General features: G+C 39.3%; 1 protein-coding gene across 1 annotated transcript in view; it reads left to right on the top strand.

Moving 5' to 3' along the window:
• SWAP70 (SWAP switching B-cell complex 70kDa subunit) overlaps positions 1–8,869 on the top strand; it is a gene marked incomplete at its 5' end in the record, with an annotated part of 30,585 nt that extends 21,716 nt beyond the window's left edge. Inside the window, 5 exons of the mRNA XM_009581063.1 lie at positions 3,212–3,319; positions 4,882–5,048; positions 5,821–6,019; positions 7,538–7,634; positions 8,387–8,869. Of these exons, the coding sequence (XP_009579358.1) occupies positions 3,212–3,319; positions 4,882–5,048; positions 5,821–6,019; positions 7,538–7,634; positions 8,387–8,496 (681 nt within the window). The remainder of the gene's footprint in view (positions 1–3,211; positions 3,320–4,881; positions 5,049–5,820; positions 6,020–7,537; positions 7,635–8,386) is intronic.
• Between the last annotated feature and the right edge of the window lie 3,198 nt (positions 8,870–12,067).

Here is a 12,067-nt window from a genome sequence, read left to right as displayed (position 1 = left end):
GGAGAGATTTGTAGAGCTGAGACACATAGCAACTGTTTATAAACTGTTTAAATGCATGTTCCTTGTAAATGCTGGATTGACTTCTAAAAGCCTGAGAATTGGACTAGAAATCTCTGAGTATTAGCAGAAGACTTGCTGAATACATTATTTTCCTTGTAGACAGCTTTTTAGTCTAACGGCTGGCAGGAGACACCAAGGTGCCTTTGCTGTGGCTGCACACTCTAACAGTAGATTGAACAGGCTCATGGATCTTTGTACTTTGGAACAACTGGTACCTCTGCAGTAGTTCTCCACAGAGACTAGATTAGCATCCAGATATACTTTCTATCTTTTCTTTTTAAAGACTTGCAAGAAGAGTTACTATGGCTTTTATTGCTGTGATACCTTTTAATGAATGAGGAGTGTGCCTTGGAAATAGCTTAGAATGCCATCAAATGCCTCCCTCCCCACTGCTGCCTAACATTTCAGCTGCTGAGTCCCTGCTGCTAGAGCAGTCCAGATCCTTGCTCTGTGCTTAGTCTAAATACCTTCCTAAATTAATTTGATTTTTTGCATTCCCATTTAGGACAAGTCTGCATCATAAATGAAAAACACTAATTTTAGCCCTCAGTTAGAAAAAATTTTAATGATCTTGGGGGGCGGGGGGGAAGAAGCTATAAATATTGTGAGAGCATGTTAAAGGTGCTGAGTCTAGAAAGCAAATAAAATCATCCAAAATGTATCTTTTTAAAAGTCTTGTCATTAAGTCACAATTTGTGGCGAGGAGAAATTTGTCTTTTTTTTTAACTAACTTTGCACTGACAGTACTGATGTGGGTATTACTCTGTTTGCCTTAAATGGAGTCTGACAGTGGAAAACCATTTTTTAATTTAATTTTAGCACCTGTATTCTACCATGTGTTTAAGATTCAGAATGCAAAATATGCTTTAAAGGATAGCCTGTGTTACCTGCAAGTTATTGGTAAGTTATCTACCTGTTAACAGAAATCATAGGGCTGGATTTCTGTTTCGAGTTTACTTTATGGAGAAAAAGTTAGGAGGGAAGATAACATGAGAGCAAACCCAAAGGAGCAGTAGGATGTTGACAGGCTCCAAGGAGTTTGGTAGAAATCACAATGGGTAAACTAAAGAGAGTTGTGGCAAGAAGCATCTTTTGAAGTGTACTGGATTAAAATGACTGCTCAAGGAAAGTAGTTTAGTCTCTGACGTGAACTACTCCACTTTGACTAAGTGGAATTAGTGGGGAGGTACTGTGTTGGAGGAACTTAAAAGTGTTTGATTAGTTAGAAAAATGTTCTTCAAGGAAAAGGCTTTGTAAATGGTTCAGGAAACTGAATTGTTCTGGAAAGCTTAGAGTTAGATTTGCTCCTGATGGCAGTGAGCCACCACTTATGCAGCATCTGCCAAAGTGCACTCTAGGCTGGTTCGTATTTTGATAGCTCCTGCAGTAGAAAATTTCAGAAGAATAAGAGTCTTTGTCTAAAATAGATTTTTTTTCATATTTTTTAATGGAGTTTTGAGATACACACATTGAACAGACTGAAAGATAAGTTTTCTTACCAAGAGAGCATGCACAAGACTTGTGCATCCTTTCTGTTTCAATTTGGGGTCTTGCATGGGATTCAGAGACTCTGTGCTAACTAACCCCTGCTGGAATGGTGTGTTCCTGTTGATGCCCCCTCCCTCCCCGCCCCCAACATTTGGGACTTTTCCCTAAGCTACATAGATGTTGCCAGTAACCTTACCTGCCAGGAATTGATGTCCTCTGGCATGAATTAAGCAGGAAGTTGCTGATAAAGAGTGGACAAACAAGGTATTTTCTTGTTGAGCTCTCTGGCAAAAGCCTAGCACCCACCCTTGCCTGTGACTCTGCATGTTCACCCCCTCAGCTCAGTATTGGCCGTGTTTGTTTAATTTCAAAGCGGGGAAGGAAATCAAAAGAAAATTTCACTTAAATAGGCTTCTTGGATTTGACTACAGTTACATGCTTTTAAATGTTCTGGCAGAGGAGGAATACTGCTTCTAAAAGACTGGCATCTTTTAAGCCTTTCAAAGGAGAACAATTCTGTGCTATCTTCTACAGCTTAAAAACAGAAACTGGGAGCCTTATCCTTCCCTTCTTCCCATCTATTTCAGATTAGAGTGATATCACAAGCACTTAAAGGAATGAAAGCTTTAGCTTGGCAGTTTTAATCGTTTAGGCATCTCATTAGTTCATCTAGGTTGTGTGAGGGAAGATGGTTTAAATGTGGTACCTGCCAAAAATACTAATGATGGGTGTGCTGCTCTTACTGAATGTCTGTGGAAGCAATTTCACCAGCCTAGCGTATGACAAAAGAAGGGTGCTTGCTTTCTGTTTCCTGTGAAGCATCAGATAAGTTTCTTAGGAAAATTCTGTGAAAGAATTATTTTGTTTTCAGTATTGGTAAAGTTTTGGCTGGTGCTTATACATTTCTAACCTTCTGTGCATTCTAAAAACACATGCTATCAAAATCCTGATGAAAGGAAAAATTGTAATGACTATCTTTATTTGTGAAATAAAGATGCAAAAAAAGTTAAGTTGCCAAAAGATGTGAAAGTACCAGCAGCTGTTTCCTAGGCCTTCGCTCTGACTAGGCTAATTTTTCCCCTAATTTCAAGTGATGATTATTGACTAGAATTTTATTTACCTTACATGGCAATTTTGGGGATGTTAAAGGTATGTGATTCACAATAGCACAATAACTTACTATAGTCAAAGTTTGAGGCACTTCTGCTTTCCCGTGGCAATTTAGTGCTTCTCACTTCTGTTTCTGTATGAACTTTATGCATGCTGGCATGTTTTCACTGTTGGAACTCCTGTGCAGTCCCACCTGGGATTGTGGTTTTTCCATAATAGTTTTCTATCTCATATGAGATAGAGAAGGAAATATAGCGATTTCTATTGGTTGTGCAAAGCAGGACTCAAAGGAAGCTTGGAGGAAGTCTGATAATTGACTTTTCATTGGTAAATTCAAAATTGTCTTGCAAATAATAAGATTAAAAATTATATTTAGAGATTGACAATAGCCTCAGACATTTTTAAAAAAATGCTGGTGCCTTAATGCTTTTGAAGATTTCTTCCATTTTTCTTAAAAACAAAAATTGTTAAATAAAATTCCATTCCCTCCAAATGTTTTAGTTCTGACAAATTGTTTTTTCCTTCTTTTCTTCCCCTGACCCTTCTCTTCCAGCAACTGGAAGCAGCAGCTGCTCGCGCTGCTGAGGAAGAGAAGAAAAGACTTCAGACTCAAGTCGAATTACAAGATCGCTTCAGTTTGGAGCTGGAGAGAGAAAAAATGGTGAGTAGTGCACGTGGTTTTTTTGCTGTGATTACTCTGAGTGAGCAAAGCATTCAGCAATGACTCCCCTCACAGGCAGTCACTGAAAGGATTCCACAGATTTTGCGGGAGGCTGGAGAATACAACCAGCGTTGCATTTATTAGAGACATAGGAATAAAACATTTTTACTAGTGAATTCAAATACTGTAACAGCTTGCCTACAATTTGTATAGCATTCAAAGCTTTAAATATTATTGGAAAATTGGGAAAAATTTGACTGTTTGAAGGATAAATGCAGACTAAAGTTATCCTTGCAATTTTCAAAGATGGAAAACCTGAGGCCAGTACGTACTATATGACACTGCAAAATGAACACGTGCATAATTGAAAGGCATTTTAGGAATTTTCTGTCTTGAATATATTCCTAAAACTATTGCTTTTTTATACTGTGTGTCCTTCTACATTTAAACAACCACACAAATATAAAAAATTAAAGAAATATTGTAGCTTTACAATGCTGTTACTATAATCCACACTTAGAATTTCCAAAAGAACTAATTTTCAACCTTCAAGGGCTTTGTCAGGCATAACAGGCTTTTCTGTTAGCTGGAGAAGAGAAGTAGAAGCAGTAAAGTTGATGTGGTGGAACATCTCGGGACATAAATGCACACAATGCTGCTTTATGGGCCGAGTGTGAATTCCTGAATACGATCACTTTCTGGGTCAGTGAGATTTAGGTTAGCTGAGGGAAAGCAGACTGCAGACCCGTGGAGCAGGACATGCCACCCTATCACACTTGACAGCAAGCCTCTCTTGCCGACTTCAGGAGCTGTGCTTACCTTCTGTGAAGTACGTTACGTATTGCTAAATGTTGAGGTTTTGGTGCTTTATCCCAACTCGGTTCAAAGCCGGCTGACTGCTGTTGTCCCCAGCACAGTGATGGGCTGAGTGGGAGGATGGCTCTGGTACCGCAGTGCCCCTTGCCTCTGGTCAGTGAAAGGCGGGGGATGAGGATCAGAGACTGGTTGACTTGTGGATATGCAGCATCCCCTCACCTTCCTCTATCCCTTACCTTTGTTATAATTGCTCTTATCTTAGCAAAGCCAACCTCCTTAGCTGATTTCCAACCCTTTATCCATCCTGCGCTGTCACGGTGCCATCATCCAGATATAAGTGTGTAAAATACACTGCTGCCAAGGGAGGACTTGCCTGAGGAAAGGAGTGGAAACACTGTAATTAAACCAGCCTGACCTTTTGTGTCTGGGCACTCTACAAGCTTTCTCTTCCTTCAGTTTACTGTGTATCTGTAAACTAAATGACAAGATCAAACTGATTGAATTTAGGTTTAAACCACTGTAAAAATCAGGTGCTGCATGAAGTGGGGCAATCTATTACTATTTTTTTAAATGCTCATAGTTACACATCTACGAATCTAGACTCAATTTTATCAGTTTTGCTCTGCAGGCAGCAGGAGAAGGTTTGTCTCTGAAAACATTGTCTGAGGGAAACCTGGCAATTCCTTTAAAAATTGGAAACCTGAGTTGAATGGTAGCTCATATGTGTCCTCAATTTATGCTGCTAGGTAAGACAAAAAATGGAAGAGCAGGTTGCTCAGAAATCATCTGAACTGGAACAGTATTTACAGAGAGTACGTGAACTGGAAGAAATGTATAAACAGCTACAAGAAGCTTTGGAGGATGAGAAACAGGCACGTCAAGATGAAGAGACTGTAAGGAAACTTCAAGCCAGGTATGGCTTTGACCTAGTAGAAATTTATTTTAGTTCTCCCACAATAATAAGTAACTGTGCCATACTGTTAAATATTGTTTGCATCTTGGACACACTGCTGGAAAGGGGGACTAACTTGAAGTCCAAACACAGAACAGATTTTTTTTTTTTTTCTTTTTTTTCCTTAAGCTATGAAGGCTAAAGCTGGTATTTATGATTTTTTAGTATGTTTGATTAGCCGTTAGCAGTGGGAGTGCTCAGCAATTTCAGAAAAGCAGGTGCACTTATTTTTCCATCAGGTGTTGTGCATATCAACACTTGAAAAACTGAGATCACTCTGTACAGACTTTCAATTGTGTATTTTATAAAGCAGTAACTGTAAATACGACTTTCTGCTGTATTTTATCACAGGTTTAAATTGTAGTTGATAAAGGGTTAAGTCTCCTTACTCATATGGGCTTTGTTTAGTGTGGTTTGTTTCTTTATATATTCAGTCCTCCTAAGACAATTAAGATAACTTATGCATGCTTGTTTCTTCTGTGGTTTTCAGTGTTGTGTATTTGCATTATTGACTAAATTTTCTGAATAGCGCTTTGTAGCAGTCAGACTGCTTGCACTGCTGGCATGATTTTCAGCTTTACACTGAAGACAAGCCAGCAAGCAGTAACTTTTTCCCTGCTTGTCAAGTTTGTTTTTTTCTTTTTTTTTAAAAAAAAGGAAAGAAAATAATGTACGCTACATAATGGATACAGCTTACTTTAAAGTGCTGTTAACATCGCAATCCCCATTGCAGATTACTGGAAGAGGAGTCAGCAAAGAGAGCTGAACTGGAAAAATGGCACTTGCAGCAGCAACAGACCATTCAGATGACAGAAGCAGAGAAACAAGAGCTAGAAAACCAGAGAATGATAAAGGAACGGGCTCTTCAAGTTGCTATGCAGCAACTGGAACAACTTGAACTGGAGAGGAAGGAGGCCCTTGAGCAATATGAGGTGAGCTGTTCTGTTCTTCAACCTCTCCTACTTAGCCGGGTATTCAGTAGTTTAACTGAATTTGAAGTTCATCAATATCATGCTTCTTTAAGAATTAGTGTGGCACAAAAATTATAACAACAGGTAGGATAGTCGTTGGGTTTTTTTGGGCTAGACCAGTAGATATATTTGAAGAAGAGGACATGTTTCAGACACACCTGTATTCTTTTGTCTCAATTCGCATGCAAGCCAGCTCAGTCATACCCTGAAATACTCTGTATACACTTGTCTTCTACTGTAGACTTACGCAGTCCCATTGCTGTCATAACTAAATGCCTTACGCTTTTGAATTAGTTATTCTTGCAATGTTTTGATGATGTCATGGGGCAATATTGTCTTCTACAGATGAAACATCAATGTGCTACTGTAGGCCTTTGCTCTTCAAAAAGGTATTTAAGCACTGAACTGATGTCAAGGATAGCTAGGAATTAGCTCAGATTCTCAACGTGTGGCAGTGCCTCCCATCCCAAATGCCAGCCCTGTTCTCTGCTCCGCTGAGTGTTTTTGGTGAAGGCTGGTAGCTGTATTCGTGGAAGAAATGAGAGTCAGAATCCAGTGAGTACAGAGTCTGAAGTGCTGCCTACTTTCTAGGGCTAGGGAGGTGTTGATCCTGCATGTATTTAGGTCAGGAAACAAAACATGCCTGGAGTTCTGTTTAACGAGGGAGTGTGTTTATGCTGTCTCTGTGCCATTGAGGTTAGCTCTGTGAAGGACAAGCTAGTGAGCTGTCTCGACTGGCACAGAATACAAACGCTGCAGTGACCCAGGTGGGGTAGTTCTGTCCACTTGTGTTACATCTAACACCATCGTTAGATTGCTTTTGGCCAATACTTGACTTTTTTTTAGATGCCATCTCAGGCTTTTTGTATATGAAACATCATTTACTACTCCAAAGGAATTGCTGGATACAATAGACAAAAAAAACCCCCAAACTAGAAAACAAGCAAACAAAAAAATCCACAAAACAAATGATGGAGTAGGTCACTGCGTTAGTTGACTCATTATTTTAGAAATAATTAAACATTCTGGCCTTCCGTTTGGAATTGACCAAAAGACCAGTATAGACTGAACAATATCTCTTTCTTGCTTGGGTGTAACAGCAGGGGTCCTTTTCCTAGCTTAATTTTATGATTTCTGACACTAGCTGGTCTTAGTTTGGAACAGAAAATGCATCTTTCTGTTTTGAAACTACAGTTTATGCTTTCAATCTTCATGAAGACTAGCCCTACTTACACAGCTACGGAATCCTGTAAAACCTAGTTATTTCTGGATTCTGATTTGACAGCTTACTTTTATACAGTTAGTGATGACTAAAATTACTTAGGATGGTTAGAAATGAAGTTCTCCTGTCTACACAAAATGGAGTCCTAGCTGAATTAATGTGGTTCTGTCTTTAGATTTAAAAGGATGGTTTTTTTTCTTTTTATATAAACAGAGTAAAGTTGTTCTTATTTTGAAGTGGGCTGTATCTTATTTCAGGAGGTTAAGAAGAAGTTGGAAACAGCAGCTAATAACACCAAGAGTTGGAAAGATAAAGTAGCTCATCATGAGGGATTAATTCGACTAATAGAGCCAGGTAAGTTATCAACAGAAAAGTTACAAAAAATACGTATTCATTCTGTCTCATATACTTAGATCACCTAGCGAAGTCTGCCTTTTCCTGTGGCTTATCGGTTTCACAGCAGCCTATAAATGCCACATTTGTGAGAACTGCTGATGGTAACTTTCAAGTCTTTACCTCTACTGGCCCTACTATAACAATTAATTTTTTTTATTATTATTACTTGTTTGTTGGTTTGTTTATTTAAAACAAAGCAAGGATCAACCTGAACATTGCATGGTTTGTGTGTTTAATGCAGTTAGCATAAATGCTAATTGCCAAAAACATGAAGTAAAGATAGCTGAAGTATTTGATTTTGGTGAAAAGTTTAATTTCTTAGCTAACTAATAGTGTGCCAGCCCAGAGGAAAGTAGCTTTATAATGCAGTGCTGGAGAGATCGCTCTCCTTCAAGGACACCTCTAAAGGCAAGTGAGGGATTTACTAAGATACAGCTATTTGGGGTTGGGGGGGGAAGTTGGGAGATAAGGATGCAAAAGATGGCAGCAGTTGACAACTTCTCACACTAAGCACCTTCACTGACAGTGTCCCAGGCATTCCTCCCTCCCTGGTTAGGCAGGTCCTCAGGTCACCTTTGAGAGGGTTTCTAGTCATAGAAGAGTCACTTACCAAGTCATCCTGTGGCGACACTCGGCCTGTCCCACCAACGGTGGGTGAGCGATGTCCCTGTCAGAAACGCCTGTTTCAAGTATTGCACTCTGTCTTCCAGGCTCCAAGAATCCTCACTTAATCACAAACTGGGGCCCGGCCGCCTTCACTGAAGCTGAACTCGAGCAAAGACAAAAGAGCTGGAAAGGGAAAAAAGCCACTTCTGAGTAACGACAGTAGCTGACATGTCATTTGTGAATAAAAGCCCACCTTCGTTCATTCTGCTTTGCACAGAGCAGCTTCTCGCTTATAAAGATCTTAGTTTACTCAGCAGGTTGGGCCTTTCTACAAAGAAAATACTGTTTACCACACAGGAGTGTCTATGCAGAGCTCAGTAATTACAATGTGTGGTGTCTGACAGTACTTGCTGTTTTCCCTCACGTTTCCAGAAATTCTGTTCTTTTATACAAAACTTTTCAACTGAAGATTTTTATTTAAATGTAGCTTGTGACAGAGTTGTTTCTATACTAGCCTGTAACAATCTCACAACATCTAACGGATCAAGCAGCATCACTTTCATTCCAAAAAGTGAGGGAAGCAATTGTTTCATTGGTTCAGTTACTATAATTTAAACCCAGGATAAATCAGTCCTGGAGGTTCTGTCCAACTCTCAGAGAGAGCAATTACCTTTCCTTCCATTGAGTCTCCTTTTATTTTTGCTCTGTCCATCTGTTGCTCTTTGCACAGTGCTTAGTGCTCAGATACATTCTTCCTTAGCGAGGGTAGACTGACTGGTTGGACTTTGTGTCCTGGTTTCCTCTGTTTGCAGGAATCCAAACAAAAGAACTGGAAATAGGCATGTACAAAATGCTGCCGTCAAACATTTGGGAAAAGTAGTCATGCAAGATTGTTCTTGTACTGTCTCGTACTTGAGAAGTGCTAAAAAAAACCTCGAGAGTTCTCTTCATAGTTTAAAAGATGCACATTTTTGACTTACAGATTTCTGGAGCAGATGAATGGAAGATGATAGCACATACAGGCCAAATACCATCTGCATCAAGGCTGTGTTTGTGCAAGAAATCTGATTATAACATACCACTGGTTTAGATGCAGCACTTCTGTCTTATTCTTAATTAGAGGCCAGATTAAAAAAAAAAATCTAAGAGGAAAACTAAATTTGACATTTTTATTTTAGATAAAAATGATAAATATGTAACAATACTGCTTTAGAAAAAATGAATTCCTGTCAGTACAATAATTTCAGCATTTTTAGTAACAAGGCATGCCAAAGAGCTTACTGCTCTGCCTCTAAATTCTCTCCAAGCACAAAGCCAGTTATTTCTATAGGGAAAAAGAACAAGTCCATGATTTTGCTGTGTAGATCTCCCACACCAAACAAGAAGTCAGTCTATTGCTAAGTAAAATAGTACTCTTTCTTGCTAAATTGTACACATATTTTGAGAACAAAGTCCCCCCTCCTGAAGAGCAGGTGCCCATTGGTGGGGCTTGTTAGTCAACTTTCACCTTTGTATGTACACCGAACATGGACATCCATCTCTTAGCACCTGCTTTTTAGTTCAGCTAAATGTTAAATTATTTTTAGTAAATAAGAAGTGAATGTTTCAGATGGATAACCAGTGCCTTTGTGTACAGCTTGTGCATTGTGATACTTGGATCTCAGAAGAGCAGAAGCTGTACAGAAATGATCTTCAGATTTGGAAGTCAATAGCATCTTATTTGCCTATTAACTAAGACTCACTCAAATACTGAATTTTCTCAGACATTTATTCTCTGGTTATATTTTTATACTAATTGAAATCTTTAATGTTTCAGTAAGTGAAGCGCTGATTAGAATGGCAGGAAAATCCAGGATCTTCCTATTTGTATTTACTGTACAGGAAAGCAGTAGTTCCTTAAGCTTGCTAACAAGGCATTTTTTAAATTGATTATGTTTACAAAAGAAATGTGAAAAAAACCTGTAATAGAAATACTAATGTATGCATTGTTAAACTTTGTTAAAGGAAAGGGAACAGTATTTATAACTACCAAACATCTTTTATGTGGAGAGCAGGTATATTGGAGCTAAACTTGTTTAATTTTTCTAACAGTCTTTATTTTGGACAAATGTTTTTTAAGAACACCAAATGATGCATGTTTTCATATTTTTTACTGTTCTTTAGAATTGGCTATTTAATAAAGTAATACAAAGTCATTTACATTTCTGAATTAATTGATGTCTTTTTGCATGGGTTTCTTTTGGGTTGCTGGAATTGAAAATCCAGTAACTGTTCTGTGGAAGTATTCCTTTGATGGAAGAAATGTACCGTTAATGGTCTGATCCAATGGGATTTGGATTAAAGCCACAATAAAGGCAGTGGTCACACAGGTAATACAATGTAATTTGTCTTAACAGCACTACTTCTCTTAAATGTTCGTATTCAGTACACCTTGATAGAGTATAATGATGCTCAGCTATTACAGACAGCATTGCTCAATAACAGTATTGTAAGGGTGCAGCTTAGCTGTTTTCTGAACCACAAAGCATGCCAGATGGGAAATGAATTGATACAAATTTGCATCTACAGTAACATGTCAACGCTTAGAGCACTACCCTGGCACAAGGGCAGACCTGCTCTTACCAGCGAGCTAAGGGGGAACAGGGCTGCAGAGTGAGGGTACCTTGGCACATACAGACATGTGCCTCTACAGGCAAAACAGCCCTTCATTAAAACGTCATCTGCATATGTCTGTCTTGAGTTATTTCTTAGTCACTATTAGAAGAGGAACTGAGACAAGTCTCCTTTTTAGCTTTGTCGTCCCTGCTTGCTCCGACAAATTAAAGTTTTTTGTGAAGTGTTGCACAGTAAAAATGGGGGAAGAGGTTGGTTTAAAAGGCAACCAATTGCATTTTGAGCAAAATTACCACTTTAGAATAAGTCCATTAAAGCTACACTAAACACAGCACAGAGAGAGAGAGGGAGAGAGAGAGAGAGAAGCTGTGAGTCAGAGTCACCACATCTCACAGAACTCCAGCATGGAAAACTGCAGCTCCTGGTACAGTATCATTTCTGGTGAGCCCAAGGGTTACAACACTCTTATTCCAAAAAACCAGCGGGACTGCTAATGGTGAGGATATCCTCGATGAAATGTGATGCTATGGACGTCTCTGTTCTACCCCGAGAAGCCTTACAGCATCGTAGTGCCTTACATACACGCCAGGCTTACCTGCGCAGAGGCCAGTGGAAAGGTGTGTCTGCTGTTCTTGAACCCTCTCAGTAGAGGCACTGGAGGGCTTGCCTGCCAGATTCAGGTTTACCTGCTGCTGATGGTGGAAGAGTTCTGCAACCCAATAGCACATACCATGCTTTTTTCCTCCTGAAACAGGGTTGTGTTTTGTTGTTTTTTTTTTTTTTTTTTTTGCCATGTGACCATTTTATGGTGCCAATTGATGAGACTTGCATACTTATTCACACAGTCCTGAACTGTAACAGGCCAGTTTCCAGCAACTCCTATTATTTCTGTTTAACTGTCCTTCATGACCAGCCACAAAAGCAAAGCCTATACGGGGAAGAACAGTGTGTTAGGTCAGTATCTGTATCCTGGGGCGGGGGGGGACCCAACCCCAAACGAATCAACTGTTCAGTCACGCAGGCCTTCTGGAACAGTAGCCGCACCATCCATTTCAGTAAAAGTGAATTGAAAATAACTGCTTTTGATTTTTATCTCAAATATGTGAAGCAGTTAAGTAAACAATTTTTGGGGAAACCGTGCATGGCCAGGAAAGGCGATATCCATAAGGTCT

The sequence above is a fragment of the Fulmarus glacialis genome, unplaced genomic scaffold (genome assembly GCF_000690835.1).
Source record: "Fulmarus glacialis isolate BGI_N327 unplaced genomic scaffold, ASM69083v1 scaffold11417, whole genome shotgun sequence".
NCBI classification, from domain to species: domain Eukaryota; kingdom Metazoa; phylum Chordata; class Aves; order Procellariiformes; family Procellariidae; genus Fulmarus; species Fulmarus glacialis.
Note: the sequence above shows the minus strand (reverse complement) of the source record. Positions and strands in the feature narration are given on the sequence as shown.